This window comes from Simochromis diagramma, unplaced genomic scaffold, assembly GCF_900408965.1.
Source record: "Simochromis diagramma unplaced genomic scaffold, fSimDia1.1 OVJJ01000669.1, whole genome shotgun sequence".
In the NCBI taxonomy this organism is placed as follows: domain Eukaryota; kingdom Metazoa; phylum Chordata; class Actinopteri; order Cichliformes; family Cichlidae; genus Simochromis; species Simochromis diagramma.
In genome coordinates this window covers 5,635,713-5,657,004 of record NW_024387458.1, presented here as the reverse complement: position 1 = coordinate 5,657,004, position 21,292 = coordinate 5,635,713, and the positions used below count along the sequence as shown (strand labels likewise).

Genomic DNA, 21,292 nt, shown 5'->3' with positions numbered 1-21,292 from the left:
TAAATAGACTTACATTGACAATGTCATATGCAAAAGACAGCTTGAACATCCCATCTAAGTCAACGTCTGAAGCCTTAAGAATATCCTGCAGAAATATGCCAACATGGTTCACTTTTAAGTTAAAGGTTTATTTATGGTTAATGCAATCCATTTTGAAAAAAGAACCTTCAGACTTCACTGACCTTCAAACTACCTTTCTTGCAGTACTGGAAGACCAAGCAAATGTTTGGTGGTTCGATGCATGCGCCAAAAATTTGCACCAAGTTCTCATGTTTCATCTCTTTCATCTGTCTTGAAGAGTTTAAGAAGGTTAGGTACAACATAAATAAAAAGTGAAGTAAAACATAATAATAGGTTGTAGTTCAATTAGATATAGTCCACCTGGATTTTTGGCTGTTAGAGTTTTCAGAGTAAATAAAAAGTAAATTATGTTTTATCTTGAAAAAAATGAGGAACTTTACCATATTGAACTCTGCAGTGATCGAAGGCTTCTGGAAATTACAGCTAACAGGGTTCTCAGTGTACTTGATAGCCACTTGATTTCCCTATGTAAAAAATTAAAATAACAAAATATACATTTCTTAAAGTCATAGTAAAGAAGAGTATGTAAAGTACTATGTAAAGAAAAAAACACCTCTTTATATTACATAAGCATTAAAAGCTTTCTTTATAATTCTTAGATAAACAATAATTCATATTTGTATATGAGTTGATACATTTTCTTTTGCATTTACATTAAATAATATTTGAAACTAGCCATTCAGACAATAAGCTTGTTTACTGAATTCATAAAAGCCTATATGATACTCAAACTTTGACTGGAGTCACTGTAATTCACATTAATTCAAGTCAATTTTGAATTGAATGTTGAATTGAATTGAATGTAATTTGAATTACACATATATTCTGTGTTTGTCTAAAACCTGCCCTATGTTATTATTATGTTTAACATGTACATGTAATGGATCAGGTATTCTGTCCTCAATATAGGTGAACTGAGACTGCCAGAAACAAAATAAAGAGCAGAAGCCATAAAGACTGCTTTAGCTTCGGTTTTGTGGCTTTAAGTTTTGTGTTTGGAAAAAAGAGATACCATCCTTCTCTACCTTTAACCTTAATATAGTCCCAAAAGTTACACAGGCTCACTGTAAACTCAAAATAAAACTAGTACCTGGTAGAGACCTATGGTGGTGTAGATATGTTCTTTGCCTGCTTTGTCCCTCAGGTCGTAGCTGTTGGTGGATAAACTGGCCTGAGAGCTACCACTCCAAGTATGAGTACCTGAATTGCTTAGAGACATACCCTGATTTCCCTGAAGGAAAAAAAAAACATGTGAAACCTTGTACACTTATCATTGTTCGACTTCACAACACCTGTCGAATGCTCATACTGTAGGTTCCCTGATGATGGTGATGTCATTGTAGTTGATCATCCACCAGTAGGAGTCATCCAGCCTCGTCTGGAGTCGTAACTTCTGCAGCACCAGCACCCCAATGCTCAGAACTGCCAGTACCCCAATAACAGGGAAGGTCGCAAGAAGAGCCAGCAGGGCAATGTCTGTGTCCAGAGAGAGCAGTAAGTTATTATGACAGTTAGACATCAAAGTTTCTTCAAAAAGAATACACACAAAATAAAGGTTTAGTGTTTTGAAACGAAAAATGTAGGTAAGGCATGAAGTCAAGCTGAGCTGCAATCTAGCAGACTGGTTGATACTGTGGCAGACTTAAATAATTTGTGTTTTTAAGCTGTGCTTTTAAGCTGCTTCTCTCACCCCAACTCCTGCTCTCACCCCAACCGGTCGCCCCTCCCTGAGCCTGGTTCTGCCAGAGGTTTCTTCCTGTTAAAAGGGAGTTTTTCCTTCCCACTGTCGCCAAAGCGCTTGCTCATAGGGGGTCATATGATTGTTGGGTTTTTCTCTGTATCTATTATTGTACGATCTAATGTGCAATATAAAGCGCCTTGAGGCAACTGTTTGTTGTGATTTGGCGCTATATAAATAAAATTGAATTGAATTGAATCTCCACATCTGCTTCACATCTGCAAGCCACTTTGCAACCTAGTAAGTCCACTCTGTATTTTGTATCAGCTCTGCTCTGTGCTTGGACGTTGCTGCTGCTTTCTCTACCTGTGCCTTTCCTGACATGGGTGTGGAAATCCCAATAGGCATATGAAAAACAAAAACTGAAATCTAATTCCATAAGGAATAGGTTTTACCATTAGTCACCCATTCACAGATTTCATTGTTGAAGCCACATACTGGCACATCGGGTGGAGGTCTTCCTTTCGGCCACACCACAGACGCAAACATTGAAGTTTGTCTGAAATAAAACATTTTCTGATAACTACCATGTCTCTGTTGTGTTTTTTGTGTTATCATTGAGATGTGACTGAAGATTGTTGTCATACAGATGTGATACAAAACAATTTGGTACCTGATATTTTTGGTGTGACTGTCAAAATGGAGGATTGGGACAAACTTGGTGATGTCACCTGTGTGCTGGAGGTCATAAATTGAGTAGTCTAGATTTCGCTCTCCCTCTCCATCAAAATGGACCAGTCCAGAGGCTCCTGCAATGACAATCTGTTAGTGAATCAAAGTGTCATAGAACATTATGTGTCACCCTTGAGTTTGATTGTTTTAGCAAAGTGTTCGTGGGTGTAACTACAACCGATTAAAAGTCAATTTACCCAAAACATACAGTATCACCTACCCTCTGCCCATGGATCTGACTTCAGTATCAATCTGTGTTACATCCACAGATGAAACTACTTTTAACTACAGCAGGTTAAAAAATACCAACAGCTAGATTGTCTAACTTTTGTAGAGATGAGGAATTCCCCAATTTCTAGATGTAAAATTTGAACTTGGATGCCAAACTCAATAACACGAGGTATCTGATAAAAATACAATTAAGGTAAATTTAATTCATTTTTTAAAAGGTTTTTTCAAAGTCAAAGTAAACTTTATTGTGATTATTATTTTGTGATTATGCTTTGTAGACATGTTGATTTACTGTTACAGGCCCAGAAATATCCTCTTTATTATTGCTGCCATTCCTCTTCCTTGTCAAAGTTTTGGTGCCTTGACTACACTGATGAATGGTTTGGACAGGCTTGGCACCTGGGACAGTTTATTAGATTTCCCATTCATGGGCTGAATTGGTTCAGTTTACATGTTTACCTAATGCAGCTGTGCCGTGACCGCGTTACAGAGAGTGAATGTGGCGTGTTGAGGTAGTTGGCATGGTTAAAAAAAAATAATAACATAAAAGTTACTCATGCTTTAAGAGCTGATGGTCAGCTGACCTCAGCAGACCATAAGCATTATCCAAATTTATATCAACAAAACAAACTGTTAGCACTAAACTGATTATTTCCTTCACTAAAAAAATATAGAAGCCTTTCAAGAACCAAGTAAAAAAAACAATATTTGCACTTTACACTGAGGCAAAATTAAAATACAGGTATTGAATTGTGTAGCTACCATAAAATTGAAAGTTGTTTCTTTTTTTCAGGATCTGTAATAACTCCCGACCATCATGAGGGTCTTTGCCACCTTTCAGGACTTCCTTCAGTGCCATCGCGTACAAAAGCACAGCGTCATGCAGATAGGCAGAGTATGGGCTAACCTGAAATACATTAAATCAGTAAAATAAATATGTGAAAGTTCAGTATTTTCCATGATTCAAATTCATGCTTTCTGTTCCCTGTGCCTACTTGCCTGTTTTTCAGATGTTAGGTTACTCCGAAATGGATGTCCGCTCAGTCTTTCAAAAACTTGTTCAAAGAAATCATAATACTCGTAGCCTTCGTAGGATTTCTGAGCAATAATGAACGCCATGTCAAAAGCTCTTACGGCAACCTCGTCTATCGTGCTGTTCAGGGCATTTTTCCACAAGTTATCCTGCTCAGGAAAAAAAAAAGTTTAACATGAATAATACATGAGTCAGTAGATGCATAAGCACTTTGAGTACTCCAGGAGAGTAGAAAAGCGCTATATAAAAATCAGTCCATTTACTGTTTACCACAAACAGCTTTGATCAATTTTGATGGCTCATAAAGATTTAACTCAGTCTGGAAGTCGGATGCTATGATGCTATTTTATTTAAAAACAAACAGTCATATTCCTAATCATACATAAAATCATGTATAAGCTCACTAACCCTGAACCACTCTGCAGATATAACACAGCAGTAACAAAGTTTTCTTTTATAGCACAGCTCATGCAACACTACATGCTTTACATGCAGATTATTGACACAAAGGAGCAAATATTCAAATCCATGAATTAAGTTATATCCAGCATGTAGGCACTAAAACTGTATTTGAGCCTTTAATTTTAGATAATGTGTGCCTTAAAGTTTGATTTAGTTTCCTGATGAGCACGGTTCTAAAAGACAACATATCCAACTCAAGAGTCAATCGAAAAGTAAAATATTGGACTTTCTGGGTCTAATTAAAAAAAAGAATAGCCTCAGGATATAACGAATTTAATTGAAGCTTACCTCTCCTGTGTCTTTTCAGGCTTTGTTGTCTTGGTGTCCCCGTTTGTTGGTGATTTACACAGCTGAATATTTGTCTTACTGTGTTGTGAAAGTTTTACTCACCACAGTGCCACTGACCTCAAAATGTTGTACCAGTAAGAAAATGTAGTCGCCATTCATCAGACCCTGACTCTCAGCCTCCAACAACAGAGCCATAGTATCCTCTTTGTTCGATAGCACCACAATAACTGAAGAAGGGTGGATGAAGAAATTAGAATTCAATTAAATTTTATTTATACAACACATAAGAAGTTCATAAAAACAAGGTGCTTCTATTGTAAGGTAAAACCCCTTCAATAATAGAGGTAGAATCACAGAGGTCCTCAAGGCGACAGTGGGGAGGAAGAGCTCCCTTTTAAGCGTTTAAGCGAAAGAGACCTTGAGCAAAACCAATCTCAGATTATGGGATGAAGAGAACAAGACAACAGAAAAGAACAGCCAAACAAAAAGCAGACAGAGGACAAACTATTACAGAGACTAAAAAAAAAGGGAAAAATTAAAACAGGAACAGATGACAGACAAAAAAGTGGTTTCATAGTTTGCTACAAAGTGCTCATAGACATTTCTCTTACCTCTAGCAACCTTGGAAATGTACCTAACCTTCTGTTGAACTAACTGGGGATCGCTGGTGTCAAATTTAACCACTGCAGTGAGCTTGAATTTGGCTCGCAGAGGATCCTCAATCGTTTTCCACAAAGCATCAACCTTGTCCCAAGTATTCGAGTCCAATCCCCCGCCGATCAAAGCTACATGACTCCACCCGAAGAACTCCAAGGTCTTCACCAGGACCTCGGCGCTTCTTTTAAGAGGGGGCATTACAGTGATGTAGGAATCGTAGTTGTCACTGTCGTCCATTTTGGATGATTGTCCCACAAAGCCAAACATTGGGATGTTCCATTTTGACGCAATGAGACCAGTCACCTGGAAAGCAGTTTTAGTAAGTAAAATTTAAAGGGTAAGATTATTTTTTTTACAAACACTCTTTTAAAAGACAAAAAGGGTTGGCTTATCAGAAAATGGGAAAGCAAATTTTGAATTAATATTAACTTTAAAAGGAAAACATCAAAGCCTTACAACAACAGACTGTTTTTATTTAACTAAAATGTCTTTTTTTTAGAAACACCGAGAGATTTATAACATAAACTCATCCCTGATGAGGGGAACAACAACTTAATAACCTGTAAAATCAACCACCTTCTTTGGGTGTATGGATGCACAATTAATTTCTAAAAATGGTCAAATTTCATGACCCATCCTTATACTAAACTGATGAATTGCCTGATTTGTTTTAGGAAATATAATATAAGCAATATTTCTCCAGTTTTCCATGTTTAGTCAATATCTTGTCAGTAATGTAAATTTGTCCTGATTAGTTTACTATTGTGTGATATGGCAGGTTATTGTTGTATTAAGAAGGCTTTAAAACTGACTATAATTAGACCTTGGACTTCAATCAATTCAACAAATTGTTTTGATGGTTTGATCCAAACTTCGAGCTGCAAAATAAATCTAAAACTCAGAATCTTATCCTCTCCTCTATTGTCATTTTCAGTCTTTGCAGAGACTTCCCATAGTCGATTCTGGACCACTTGAGGAGCCAATTTGGCCCATTAGCCATATGTTTGATGCTCCTGCAATAAATGAGTCTAGCATACAATAACAAAAAGTTAGAGTAAATACAAGTAAAGTCATTTAAAATCCATCAAATGCTCTTTATTTACAGACTTTTATAAACTTTTAGGATGATTTACAATACATCAAAAAGAACCATACTTTCTGCTTATGCAGGAAGTATGCAACTTATGCAGGATATGTATTTCACATAAACAAAAACATTAATTTCACATGAATTATACCTCAGCTTCTTCAGGACATGCTGGACCGAAGAGCGCAGACACATTTTCTTTCCACACCTGGTGAATAAATGCTCCTAGGGACTCTTTGGGACTACACTCAGTGTCCTTGAACACAAAATCCAGATTAATGTTTCCCAGTAAGGCGGGGTTGGCGTTCACCTTCTCCACAGCTATCTGTATGGCTGAGCCCAGCCGCAGGGCGCTGAAAGGGAAGGTTATGTTCCAGGGAGCCTGGAAGGCAATGAGCAGCTTGTGAGGCTGAGATCCATTGGTGCCATTGCTGATGCTAGCAGCAGCAGTTAACAGAAGTGTGAAGTGAAGCACCAGCATGGGACTCGTGCCACGGCAATATACCCCCCTCAGCATCACTCTCATCCTGTTAGTGGCTTCGTGTTACAGAGCTTAAATACGCAACTTCACTGGTGATGCTGGACATTTGGTTAGGGAGGGGAAAATGTAGGAGGAGGGAGGTGGTATAGAGAGGGAAAGTTTATTATTGTTTTTGTGGTTTGATCCTCTATTCAAAATAACTTTTAGTTGATACACAAATCAAATAGTAGAATTTGTGCTCTTTACTTTACTTTTCTTCTGTGTAGCTCATATTTTTATCCAGAAAACATTCAGCAATCCAAATAAGAATTAATAATTATCCAAAGATTAACTTTTGATTTTATTGATTAACAAAATAAGATCTTGATTAGGATTCAACTACAATAGACCAATAAATCCAACTTGTGTCACATTTATGTGCACATGTAGTCACTGCTTGCAATCATAAATCCAGTGTCAAAGTTCAACCCGATCTGTTTTACCTTTAACAGTGTCATGCGTCCACTTCAAACAAACACATAGCAAAGAGGGAGAGGAAAGGAGGACAGGTTTATTTAAAGAATGTGGGCTAAATTCATAAAGATTTTTTAGGGGAGAAATGAAAAGTGAAAACTGTTGTAACTCTCCCGGGTGTGTTGTCTGCTTATGCAGGGCTGCAAGAGCCAGATAAGGCAGGTCGAGCCTTGCTCTGTGCAGAGGAGTTCTCACACCTGTGTGCAGTTTAAGGTGCTAATGACTGCAGGTGGGCAGGCTGTACATTAGTGCTGTTGCTTGCTTCAGCTGTTTTTTCTCCAGGGGATGAGTCGGCTCAGCCTGGTCCCCAACTACTGCCGCTAATCCCACCAGGTAACTTTTAATGAACCTATTCCCTTCATCTCACTGCCTGACAAAATTAACTCATTCGCACAAGAAAACCTGTTAGAAGATCAGCACTGTGTTCCTTGTTTTAAGTGAATTGACAAAGCTAGGTGTGGTGATTGTTTGTCAGACATGTGTTCTGTACACACAGATAAAAGTTTCACGTGTGAGAAAACGCACAGATAATTCAGTGAATTCATTGGTATCCTTCAGTATTGCTGTTTGATGTTTCATTTCACCATTACTGACTGTAACCTGATGATAAGATGAGCAAATGTGAGGTGGCGTTTCTTTTTATCTAATCTCTTTCCAGTGATTTCAACACAATGCAATACACCTTGTACTGTCTTTTGAGGGGGGAAAGTGCTGTGTGACAATATCCATGGTTAACTTATGGGATTTAAACACATGAAAGAATCAAAATTGAGCTTGATAAACAGGAGATAAGAATAGTGCCCTTTCACCAAGTGCAACCTCTTGGACTTCCCAGTGTACACACAAGTTTTATCTATTTGGACAGAAATCAAAGAAATTTTGTGGTTGTAAGAGCTGATGGTTGAAAGGTAGTTTAATAAATTGCACAATGTACACTTTAATACAAGACAGGTTTTGATCTCTGTGATCATGTTCTTTTTTTTATCAGTGGAGGTGATGGTGGTCAAGGTTCAAAGGTTTTGAAGTCTCATGCTCATTCATTTTTATGGGTTCTTATTCTCTGTGTTGCCCTTCAGAGCAGAGGAAGAAGATCTGCTGTGAGCACATGCCACGCACCTCTAAGGACCAGCAGCAGGTAGGAGAACCTGTCGCTATTTTTAATTGTGTTTGGTTAATTTCTAAATTGGCATTAATTTTAGGACCTGTTCTTAAAAATCTCATTATAAATGCACAAAAGGTAAAATATTTTTAAATGCACCTGCTTGACTGTTCAGTTGTCTTAATTAACATCTTTACCTAAGTGCAGTTCAGCAGTTTGTCACAACGGTCAAGAAACCTTCCTATGCTTAAAGTAAAATGGCCATTAAAGCATGGATTTATGTTCTTCTCATTTTAGGTGTTTATAAATATTCTGCAGCACTTACTGTCTTTACACTGTACGGGCTGTAATTCTCTCTTGACCTTTTTATGGGTTGGGCTCTAGCTTGAGTGACTAGAATAACTTGCACAATTCATGTTGACTTTGAACTTGATTTATGGGCACAATATCGAGAGCAGTGTGAAGGAGCCCAGATGCATCACAATGATGTATAGTTTAGCTTAGCTTTTAAAGAAACTTGACTTACATTTGATCAAATAGTAAAGACCTGGAGGTCTAAATCTTTATAAATGCACAACATTGTTCTGTATCCCTGCAGACTCTCCACCATGGACTTCATCTTCCACTTCCTGTTCTCCCCACTCCCAACCCCTATAATTGTCTCCTTGTTCGCTTTGGCCGCTGCCACCCTATTTTACCTGAACACTCGACCAAGTCCCATCCGGTCCCCCACTGACCTCAGCTGCCAAACTATGGGTATCAAGGTAAAAGTCAGAAAACGGTCAGATCTTGTCAAATATGACTGTTAAATTGGTGCATAATCTGCTACAGAATGTCACAGTGTCTCTGTTTGAAATCCTTAGGATGGTGCAAGAAAGTCTGCTTTGTTGGAGGATAACAACAACCTGATATCATATTACTGCAAAGATTCAAAGACACTCTATGAGGTTTTTCAGAGGGGTCTGAAAGTTTCAGGTAATATCACTGAATTTGTTATATGCATCTTTTACAAAACAAATCTCAATGTTGCCTAGTTTTCTTTTGAGGTTTAATGAGCATGTTTTCAGTCTGCCTTGATAAAGCTGGGTGGTAGAAATGGCAAAGGTTACAATGTTATCAGTTAATGTTATCCACGGTTCTGGTTATCTTATTTTGGATATGGATTAAAACCTGATAACATACAAAATGATTTAATTAACCGAAGACCTAAGAAAGTTCTCCAGTCTTAAAGTTGGCATCTACCTGTCCCTTATACTTGGTGGTTAGTTTATTCTGAATTTAACTCCTCCGTACAATTTCTTCAGATAGGAACAGTAATTCCACTTGGGTGTGACCCTTTTGTGGGTGTGGTCTTAGTCCAAATCCAAAAAGAACTCAAAGTTCTTTAAAAAAAATAAATAAATAAAAATAAAAAAGATCAAACCTCGATCTGACTTAACTTCCATATGTATGCTGCAGGTTTAAGCTAAACACTCTTCTGGTAGTAATGAATATGCAGAGTATGTGTGATGTAGTGATGTGTGTGGATGGTGAAAATGTGCCATTTATAAGGAATAAATGTAACAGTTGTATAGGCTTTGCTGTTCATACTTCAACTGTATAAATCCAAACATGTTAATTTCAAACACCGATAGATACCCTTTATAAACCTTAATAGGCATAACTGTTTAAAATAATGTGTACAACTATAAATAAATAAATAAAATAATTTAAAGTCAAAAATTGGTACCTAAAAACAAAAAGGTATGTAAAAGGTGCATGTAAATTTAAGCGTTCATGTGAAGTTCACTGGAATAAAAGGGGTCGGCAGCCCTATGCTTTTGGCCACGCCCTCTTCTCAACAACGCTGACAGGAGTCTTAATTGCGCAAGAGTGACGTAGAGCGAGGCCTTGCTAAAGAGGAAATCGCAATAAACCAAATTACTAGTCGGGCTCATAAGTGGGATAACTCTTGTGCTGAACACGGCATAAAATATGTGGCATAAAGCATTTATGCTCTGTTTAACAAGACAGTTTTTTCCAGGCAGGAAAATGCTTCTAAAGGGAAAACTCAGAAACTAGATGCTGCTTCTCCCAGCTGAGAAATGGTCCTAAAGCAAACAAGTGAAAATGGAAAAACTTGAGTATATGCATAAACTAGTTAACTCTTATATTGATTGCATTCCTTTAAGCACCTTGACAGTGTTGTGAAGCTCACGTTAAATCTCTTGTTGTTCCAGGTAATGGACCATGTTTGGGCTACAGAAAACCAGGAAGACCATACCAGTGGCTGAAGTACCGACAGGTAAAAGGATCAGCATCTGGGGGAAAACATTAACACCGGTTGTGAATTTCAGTTCACACTCACCCCTCCCCCTTTCCCTCCCCCCTCTCCAAAAGGTGTCTGACAGAGCAGAGCACCTGGGATCTGGGCTTATTCATAGGGGTTTGAAGCCAAACTCCAACACCTTTGTTGGTATCTTTGCCCAGAACAGACCTGAGGTCAGTGAAGTTTAGATTTATTTATTTTGTCTTTTCAATGTGATCAACATGCTGCAAATGTCTTACTGTTTCATTGGTCACTTGCAGTGGGTTATTGGTGAACTGGCATGTTACACCTATTCAATGGTAGTTGTTCCCCTGTACGACACGCTGGGTCCGGAGGCTCTTGTGTTTATTATCGACCGAGGTAATTGAGTTTCTCTTTGAATCCAATTCTGCTAATTAGAGCTGGGTGGAAGTCCGGTATCTCCCTGATCCCTACAGGGATCTGTGACTTTCCATTAAGCTTTTCTTTTCCAATGTGCTCCTTCAAACATATTTTGCTTTTGATTTTCTGATTTAGCTCTGGAAAATTTATTATAAGTGACATTAGATTGAGGCATTTGTCTCAAATTGTACTGGTTTCAATTTGAACAATAGCCTTCTAATTTAATGAGAGTCCAGCTGATGTTTTCCTGTGTTTCAGCTGAGCTTTCCACAGTGCTTTGTGACAATCAAAAGAAAGCAGAAACACTCCTGCAGAATCGGGAGAAAGGCCAGACTCCAGTCCTCAAAACCATCATCATTATGGACTCTTTCAACTCCGAGTTGGTCGAGCGAGGAGCAAAGTGTGGTGTGAACATTGCATCCTTGGAGGAAATGGAGGTAATGCACGCTGAGCACAAATAGTGGTTACAGATGAGTCATTGCTTTTGTTTTCTCCTTGCTTGGGAACTAACATTTAAGATCTGTACTAAAACTGCTAGAAGACATTCAGCATTATTGAAAACATGCTTTGTTTTTATTCTCCAGGCACTGGGGAAAAGTAATCCTCAAAAGCCAATCGTAAGTTTCTGATACAGCCATGTAATGAAATTCATTTGAGTCTTAAAAACACTGCACACTGTTCTGATGAAGTGATTTCATGTTCCAACAGCCACCAAAGCCAGAGGACCTCAGCATTGTTTGTTTCACCAGCGGCACAACAGGTAATGGGTTTTACTTAAGAATATCAAAGTCATTTCCTGCAGGAATTAAATCATTTAGGAAACTTAAACTTGATGAAAGTTAAATCCAAATTTAATATAACAAGACAAAGTGGCAATGATGAAGGTGATAATTAACCACAATATGGAAAGGATAGCAAACTTGGTCTCAGTGAGGGTGGGAACCCTTTGGAAGGATTGCTATAAAATTATTTTGCACTAATTTTGGTGACTCACTGGACTTCCCCATGAGTACAAACACGAAGTTAACACTTGTGGTTTGAAGCAAAATGTGTCGACAGCTTTGATGGACCCTTTTAACCCCTTTTTATGAATATTATGTCTTTACCAGGAAGAAATTAGGCATTTATTATCCTGACTGATCAACAATTTGCAACAAATGTTTTCTAAATGTACATATCTCCTTAGCCTGCAGCCAACCTGTATATTTGACACATAATTATATTTGCTGGGGGGGTTATTTTGTTTTGTTTTTCGGGGGGACCTGCACCTAATGAATTGCCCATTTAAAATGAATCAAATCCCTAGAAATGTTTTGTCAAACTGTCTTTAGGAAATGTGTCTTGGTATCATGATGGAAGCATGTAAGGAAAACATGTTCTTCCTGGCCTATTATTCAAAGCAGTTGTGAAGGAAATGGTGTGAAAACATTTTGGGAGAAGTGGATAGCACTACGTTTGATGTTTAGGCTTTTAAGGGTAAATCATTGTACTCATTTGTCAGGAAATCCCAAGGGAGCAATGCTGACCCATGAGAACGTGGTCGCCGATGCTGCAGGTGTACTCCAAACCATTGAGGTACATGAAAAGTGGAGTGGTTTTCAATTTTATTTTTTTTCTTTCCCCATTCTAAATGTTGGGGTGAAAAAACTCGTGTAATGAGCGAAAATTAGTGCTAACAGAGCTTCTGTGTAAATGCAGGTATCGATGATTCCAAACACCCAGGATGTCACAATTTCATTCCTGCCATTGGCACACATGTTTGAGAGAGTCGTGCAGGTAAGGTCCAGACTTGATCATCATTCAAAGTTCTCTTTGGGTGTGCTAACTTTGTTTTGTATTTTGCAGACGGTGATGTTTGGTGCTGGAGCTAAGGTGGGATTCTTCCAGGGTGACATCAGACTGCTGCCAGATGACATGAAGACACTGCAGCCCACCCTCTTTCCAGTTGTGCCTCGACTTCTCAACCGTATCTATGACAAGGTGTGTGTGTGTGTGTGTGTGTGTGTGTGTGCTAAACAGCTCACATTCATTTTAAATATACTACAAAGAATTAACACAAATTGTCTTTGACTCTTAGGTTCAGAGCGGAGCCACTACACCTTTCAAGAAATGGTTATTGAACTTTGCAGTGGAGAGGAAATATGCAGAGGTGAAGGATGGCATCATCAGGAAGAACAGCGTATGGGACAAGCTGATCTTCAACAAAGTCCAGGTACTGCTTCTGTTTGAATAGCTGTAGTTCTCAAGGGACACACACCTAATAAAAACACAAGCAGCAGAGTAAATTGTGTGCACTCATGGCCACTTAATTAAGTACAGCTGAACAGCTGCACTTAATTTAAGTCAAACATCTGATGAGCCAGTCACATGGCAGCAGCCATGCATTTATGTTCAGAGTTCAAACTGATGATCTTTAAAGGGAAGGAAGGTGTTTTTTAAAAATTCTATGAACGTGGCATAATTCTTAGTGTCAGACAAGACTGCTCTTAGTATTTCAGAAACTGCAGAAATGCTGGGGGATTTTTTTTTTTTTTTTTCTCCCCACACACTGCCATCTTGGGGATGTAAATGACCCCAAAGCGCTTTACAGTACATTCAGTCATCCACACACACACACACATTCACACACTGGTGATGGCAAACTACCTTGTAGCCACAGCTGCCCTGCCCACAGATTAGTGGCTGACCTGCTCTGCCACCTGAGCTACAGCCACCCCATTGTACACATTTTCCAGCAGAATAACACACAATGTCATAAAGCACAAATCATCTCAAACTGAACATGATGGTGGATTCACTGATGTCAAATATCCTCCAGTCATTAGATCCCAATCCATACACCTTTGGGATGTGGAAGAGGATATCATGGATGTGCGACTGAATCTGCAGAAAGCCTGTGACAGTTATGCTAATATTGACCATAATCTTGACTAGACTGTATGGCATAAAGAATTAAGCAGAAGGGGATCCAACCCAGTACTAGCAAGGTCAAGTCACTGACTGCATGTTGAATTGTCAGTGGGTAATTGACTGTGCAAAAAGGGTACACAGTTCATGGGGAAATGGAGACGTTTTGGGATTTTGCATTCACGGGGAGGACCCCCTGATCTTCTAGTTAATGTAACCTTCCCCTTAAATATTCAAAAGCTGCAATGCATTCACTAAAAGTATATGTGCTCAACCTTTCTTTTAGGAGTCTCTAGGGGGGCGTGTGAGGGTCATGGTGACTGGCGCAGCACCCATATCTCCCTCTGTTCTCAAATTTCTCAGAGCTGCTCTGGGTTGCCAGGTAATAAACACTTTAATCCTGTGTGTGTGTGTGTGTGTGTGTGGTTTGTATTCAGATTTCTATGACTCAGTCTCTTGATATTGAAATGTACTAAAAGATGGTGGTAGACTTTCAAGGGCTTTGGTACATGTTGTTTTCCTGTAAACATGCACATCTTGTTAAAATAACAACATTAAAAGTGAATTAGGTCCAAGAACAGGAGGTTCCACAATGGTATCTAACAGATTTAAGATTGTGATTACAATGTTCACTTGTTTTATTGGTCCCCTTAGATCTTTGAGGGGTATGGTCAGACAGAGTGCACAGCCAGCTGCACGATCACCATGCCATGTGATGCCACTGCAGGTACATGGCACAGAAGCATGCTGAGTTTATAATCACTTCCCACTTCTCACTGACATTTTGTGTTTAAGGTTATTTTCATCTTAAACATTTGGTTTTGTTTTTTGTTGCTCCTCCTATAGGTCATGTTGGGGTGCCGTTGCCTTGCAATTTTGTGAAGTTGGTGGATGTTGAAGATATGAACTACTTTGCTTCAAATGGTGAAGGAGAGGTAGGCTTTTTGCAATTCAGACAGTGAGGCTTTGGGATATTTAAACCTGCAGCAAGAGCAGTTTAATGTGAAGTACTGAGGTAAGTTCAGTAATTTATCCAAGCATGTTCTTAAAGAGTAAATAAGAGTAAGTTTTTAAACATCATCACTTGTCTCAAACGTAAATAGACTAAGTTGTAGCCTATAGTTAACCGTATAGTTCTGCATCTGTTTTCTCCATGAATTAAAACGGGTGGGTGGGCAATAGTTTACTGCTGGTTTGTCTGGTGGTTTTTTTTTTTGTTTTTTGTTTTTTTTTTTTTTTTTTGTTTTTTTTTGTTTTTTTTTTTGTTTTTTTTTTTTTTAAAGGGAAAAGTGGATAAATGCATGGATGGGTTAAATAAAATAAAATGAATGTTCTACTCATCCTGTAATTTCATTACTTTTTTTTTTTTTTTTTTTTCCCCCCCAGGTCTGTATCAAGGGCAACAATGTGTTCAAGGGGTACTTAAAAGATCCAGAGAGGACTGCAGAGGCCTTGGATGAAGAGGGTTGGCTCCATACTGGAGACGTTGGGAAATGGCTTCCGGTAAATAGTCCAGCCATTTTTAAGTCTGACTAAAAGTACGACCACATGCTTTCCTTCCATGTACCCATCATATAGAACACAAAGTAAAGTTTAGTAGAAAATGAGGTGGAATCAGAGTTTAAGAGCTCAAAGGCTCTTATAAGTGAGCTACTAAATTTGTTTGTTTTTTCTTTTCACTGCTTGCCCTGGAAGACATGATGGTTACACTGCCTGACAAGAATGTAGGGGCTTTCTTGAGGTTCTGCCATTTAAAAGGATCAGACTGACCTTGAGGTGCTTGTTCTCTTGCATGTTAAGTTTAGTGAAGACATCCAGCAACTCATTTATCTGTCAACTAAATGTAAATCTTCAGCAAGAGATGGCTGGCTTTTGAAAGTACTGGGGATTTAAGGGGAAAGTTGGATCGGTTTTAATATGGGGAGGGGGGATATTTTTTTTTTTTTTTTTTTTTTTTTTTGGGTAAAATTAAATCTAACAACATACAAGCTCCATCACTTTAGAAGTACTGGTGAACAGAATGGGGGTTTTGTTTTTCCTGCAGGCTGTAGCTTTTGGAGTGTTATTGGTTTTCAAGGAACTCTTACCAAGAAACCAACATGACTTCCATTTAAAAATGTTTACTTGAAGCTCAGGAACAATGCTTTCCCAGATGTGGACTATTATTTTAATGAGATGTAGGGACACACAACAGTTCAAATCACGCTCCCATTCTCTGATCTGGCCTGTTTTTTGTTTGTGGCAGAATGGAGTTCTCAAGATTATTGACCGGAAGAAGAACATCTTCAAGCTGGCTCAAGGAGAGTACATCGCACCAGAGAAGATTGAGAATGTGTATGTACGCAGTGCACCAGTGGCACAAGTGTTTGTGCATGGAGACAGTCTACAGGTAACTCTTTGGGCACCTTTGCTATGTATACACAGTGGATAAAATTCACCTAGACTACACTGCCTTCTTTGTCTCTAGTCTTGCCTGGTTGCCGTTGTGGTCCCTGATCCTGAAGTCCTGCCAGGGTTTGCTAAAAAACTTGGCTTTCATGGTTCCATTGAAGAACTCTGCAAGATCCCTGTAATGTTTTTGTCTCTTGCAAGTTTTGTAACACAATCGTATAAACTTGAAATGACTTGCTGAAAAAAATTTTTTTTATTTGTCTTTGTCTGCAGGAAGTTAAGAGAGCCATTATTTCAGACCTGACCAAACTAGGAAAAGAAGCAGGACTCAAGTCTTTTGAGCAGGTGATGACTCATCCTTTATTGCAAAAATGAAACGGCTGTGTAATGTCTTGGGAAGTTGGCTGTTATCCACATTATCAACACCTTTTTGAAGGTTTTCTGCACTTCTCAGTAACCTGGCTTTTATCACCCTCTAATGGTTAAAATGTGCAAAATCAGCTAATTCTTCTCATGTGCCCCAAAATGTCAATTTTCTTAATAATTATTAGCCTGTTAATCTTTGGTTTACAATATATGCCATAACTTGAGAAATGTAACATTAATTTGCTTTCTATCATGGCTAACATTTTCCATTTTACTAACTCATGCAGGTTAAAGATGTGCACCTCCATCCTGAGCAATTCACCATTGAGAACGGCCTGTTAACCCCCACCCTTAAAGCCAAGCGGGCTGAGCTCAAAAACCTCTTCCAGTTTCAGATTGACCAACTTTATGCTAAAATCCAGTAACCTGAATAAACAACTTAAGACAAAAAAGACAAGCAGTTATTTTTCATCATCTGTCAAACTTTATAGAATGGTTTTAATGTTTCGGTTAAGTCACCAATGTTTTTTTTTTTGTTTGTTTTTTTTCTCCCCTGGTCTTTTGTTTTTCTTCTTTTTTTTTTTTTTTTAAACAACATTGAAGAGCACTGAAATGATGCGGTTTTGTTGGCACCAATTCACTTGCGTTATAGCTCAAGTGAATTATCGAGTTCCAGTTAAAGGTTGAAAGGTCACCTAAATTGAGGAAATGGGTTTGGTGAACTTGGTACAATCTAATAAGAATAAACTGGGGGGGAGGGGGGATGCATTATGGAAAGTGAACTGAAAACAAAAGCAAAACAAGCAGTGTATACATTTTGATGCTGCTGCTGCCTGACTCTGAGGCCTGTTTGTATGTGGTCCCCAGGACTTCATATCAAGTTTGATTACAGATGAACATTTCTGCTGTGGCTCAACACCGCCCTCATGTGTTGCTTTCAAACATAGCAGGAACAAACAAGTTTTGTGCTAAAACAGCTGTATTAAAGGGCAATCAAGTGAATAATTTCCAGTCTATACATCACAGCTTTCAAGTGTTCAGCACTAAGAAACACTGATTTCAGCATTAAAAGGTAAGGTAGGCAGAACACTGACACTTTAAGTTCACAGCTAACTTAGATCTAATTTCTTGTAGGAGTTGAAGCTGTGCTTTTGCATTTCAATTAATTTTTATTGAACCCCTTTGTGGATTTATGCCAAGATAAAATCTGAATTTGTGTATATTTTGTATTATATTTTGTGTATATCTTTCAAAGCTAAGAATCTCTCTTTCAAAGCTAAGAATCTCTCTTTCAAAGCTAAGAATCTCTCTTTCAAAGCTAAGAATGTAGGTGTGCAGGTCCAAAAAAGCTTGAATAGTTTATTTTATTTTCACTTGCTGAATACGGGACAGACTTGACTGGGGGAAAGAAGGGGAGAAAGAAAGAGGGAAAGAGAAACAGCTGAGAAGAGGGACGGGGGAGAAGGGCAAAAGACAAAAACCAACAGAATGAGCAGAAAAAAAAATGCATATATCAATCACCTGGATCACCTGTTGAGAAAGGAAAAAAGAAAACAAGCAGAAGAGAACAAGAGTAATAGAATAGACAACATCACAATGATATGTGGGAATATGACAGTAAATACTAAATATTAAACATTATTGTGCAGCACATAAGATCAACAGAACACAGTGTGCTTTGAGGTAGGAGCCAAAAAGGGTGTCGTTTATGGGTGTGATCACCCGTGTGTACACCTGTGAGCATGGACGCGCTTGTTTTTTTTTATTTTTTTTATAAAGGTTCCTTCATGTAATGATCTGCTAGAGGGTGTGGGGGGGCCACAGCCCCGTCCTCCAGGGCATGAAGCAGGTATGGAGGAGATCAGAACTCCAGACTCCCAGAACACAAGAGACCAAGGAAGACTAACAGAGGGGCAGCCGCGCCACTGTCCCAGTAAGAGCTGAGGAGAGTCCCAGATGAGGGCTCACCCAGCAGCCGCGGAGCAGAAGCCAGGGGGAGTTGCAGTGACGCGCCCGTGAGCTCCGCCGGCAGCCAGCTGTGCCTGAGTGACCGAGCCCCAGGCCGAGAGGCCGGGGGCACCCCACCTCCGAAGTGGCCCGAGCGAGCCCCAGGCTCCAGGCCCCGATACGCGGCCGCCAAGGAGTGAGCCGGTGTGTACCTGGACGCCCACCCCCGGACACAAAGAACCACCAACGCACCGATGTCTGAGGGAGTCCGCCACTGGCAGGGGAAGTGGTGGTAGGGGGAGATAGGCCTCCAGACCTTGGAGGCTGAATGTCCCCAGGTTGGCGTCTGAACCCCACTGACATTCTTAAACACCGAAATCAGGCAATGTATGTGCACCCATCCACCCTAACATTTGCTCTTGTTGCACTTACTCACACTCAACAAACGTGTAGACATGCAAAAACACAGGTGAAACACGATCACACTCCCCAAGCGTACTGTTTTTATTCTATATTGACTTGGCAGCAGTTACATGTTTGCTTTCACACTACTGACTATTCATCCTTCTGTGTCTAAATCTTTGATCCATGCATTAGCTTATGATGTGAACTTTTTGATGAGCAGGGTCTCAACACATTATGAAATTCTCACATAAAACTGGTATGCCAGGAGTGCTGATGTGCTTTTACAAACCTTGGTGGTAGAAATGCCAGCAAATCTATTCTGACTGAAAGTTTCAGTTCCTGAAAAAACATGATCGCATTAATTTGGATCATACTGATCTCTTATCTTTTCAAGCCCGGAGTTTATTTGCACTAATTCCTCTTCCTGGTGCAAGAAACTTCCCCATAAGGAGTTACAGTATGTTGAGACAAAGAGTCTGGTTCTTTTAAGGTTTTTATAATATATTTTATATTTTTATGCAGTCATATGTTTAATTGTTTCAGCAGTTTGCTTGTTTGTCCTTTTAAAACCATTAATTTGAAAAATTCTATTATAGCAACACAAATTTTGAAATGGTCACTAATTTAGAAGATGGCCCATCATATTCACCTATTTTTTTTTTTTCCCCTATCCATGAAAGAACTTGATCACTGGCTCCATATTTCTATTTTTCAATAAGAAAGGGAGATTGACTTTAGTTATTTATAATTTAGCTCCTTATTTTTTGTGTGTGGCTGTGTGATTTCCTTCATAGATCTTTAGAAAATATTTGGCTGATTGAAAAATAATGAACACTTTAAACATAAAACACCAGAATTTATTAATATAATGTACAACAATGTGCACCTACTAAAATAAAATAAAATAGAATGATTGAACAACCCAATGGGCTTTGAATGGGCTTTCCTATGTTTTATACAAATACATTTGATAAATATCATCCATTATTTGATTTCAAGTTGCCACATAGGAAATCTGGGGGGGGGAATCACATTAACTTAATCATTTATTTCCAAATTTCTGGCATCTCTGAATACATATACTGAATATTAGTCCTAAAATAATATATATATGCGAGTTTTCCAAACGTGTATTCACTGATATTATCGCCTGCGCCATATTTTACCAGACATAATACAGCAAGCTAAGATACTACAAATGATTATGGTGGTAATGCTGCCCCCTTGTGTCGGGACTCCTGCGTCGTCTGAGCGTAACTGCAGGCTGCATCTGCATACCGCTCCACCGCCGCACCTGGACTTTTTACCGTTTCCGAAGAACTTACACCGCCCCCTTCCTGCTCCCTGACCACTTTAGAGACTCCTTGGGGCTGCACGTTTAGTGAGAAAGTGAATCTGTAAGCAAATGTCACCTCTTTTTAAGCGACTATTTGGATTCAGGGTGATTTTGTTGTAAATAAACTTACCTGTGAACCGGATCAGCTGCGCTACACACCTTCTTCAATATGGCTTCTTCCGCTACAGGTGATCACGAAGATCAGGTAAGTGAACTTTTAAGTTGCCCCGCTGCTTAAACCAAATTCACAGCACAATGGAGGAGGATTTAGCACCTTGTTGGACCTGTTGTCGTTTGTTTAGACTGTATTTGCAAATGCAAAGAACGTGTTGCTTACTCACAAAGCACAACTTCTTCACTGTTGATTTAAAGTTTTATTTTCCTCAAAAGGAAAGTGGGGGAAAAAAACAACAACAGCCATAAATCAAGCGAGGTGTTGCATCACGTATCTAAGAATTCCTTTGACATCCAAATAGTTGGTTAAACTCCTGGTTTAAGAGTTAATCCGTATCGGTAACACATGCAGGTCATTCCTTGTGTTGACAGTGCTGATACGATTCCATGAATTTATTACTAATGCTTAGTCATCACTTTTGTCCTGCTGTCCTCTCACATTTCATGTTAGATATGCAAAGGAGCTGCAAATATTGCAAAAAAGGTGAACGGAAACCCGTTACTACTTGAAACGATAGTGTGAATTAATCCCTATTTCGAAAATATGACGTGACTTGCAAAGTATTTTCTTGTGAAGCTCAGGGAAGTGCAGTTTGCACAGATACCGTGACCCTTTTCATGGCTTTATACACTTGGTGTTTCACCCCAAGAAACGATAAGGACTGAATTAAAACTATGTTAAATATATTATATAGTATATGTATATATTTTTTATTTTTTTATTTTTTTATTTTT

General features: G+C 38.9%; 1 protein-coding gene across 1 annotated transcript; it reads left to right on the top strand.

The window, feature by feature from the left end:
• Positions 1-7,465: 7,465 nt before the first annotated feature.
• Positions 7,466-17,147, top strand: acsl5 (acyl-CoA synthetase long chain family member 5). Its single transcript, XM_040014425.1, has 22 exons — positions 7,466-7,576; positions 8,320-8,378; positions 8,941-9,106; positions 9,206-9,317; positions 10,562-10,626; positions 10,722-10,823; positions 10,911-11,010; positions 11,290-11,468; positions 11,616-11,648; positions 11,740-11,791; positions 12,533-12,606; positions 12,730-12,807; positions 12,877-13,011; positions 13,109-13,243; positions 14,225-14,320; positions 14,593-14,665; positions 14,785-14,873; positions 15,325-15,441; positions 16,184-16,327; positions 16,406-16,507; positions 16,603-16,674; positions 16,983-17,147. Exons 3-22 carry the CDS (start codon positions 8,951-8,953, stop codon positions 17,118-17,120), a joined length of 2,052 nt encoding a protein of 683 aa, XP_039870359.1. The 5' UTR covers positions 7,466-7,576; positions 8,320-8,378; positions 8,941-8,950; the 3' UTR covers positions 17,121-17,147.
• Positions 17,148-21,292: the final 4,145 nt, after the last annotated feature.

Bases quoted from the DNA above. Each gene is read 5' to 3' on its own strand.
- acsl5 (XM_040014425.1), top strand. From the start codon at position 8,951: ATGGACTTCATCTTCCACTTCCTGTTCTCCCCACTCCCAACCCCTATA. The intron at 10,824-10,910 runs GTCAGTGAAGTT...GGTCACTTGCAG, and splicing joins TTGCCCAGAACAGACCTGAG to TGGGTTATTGGTGAACTGGC. The intron at 13,244-14,224 runs GTACTGCTTCTG...CCTTTCTTTTAG, and splicing joins TGATCTTCAACAAAGTCCAG to GAGTCTCTAGGGGGGCGTGT.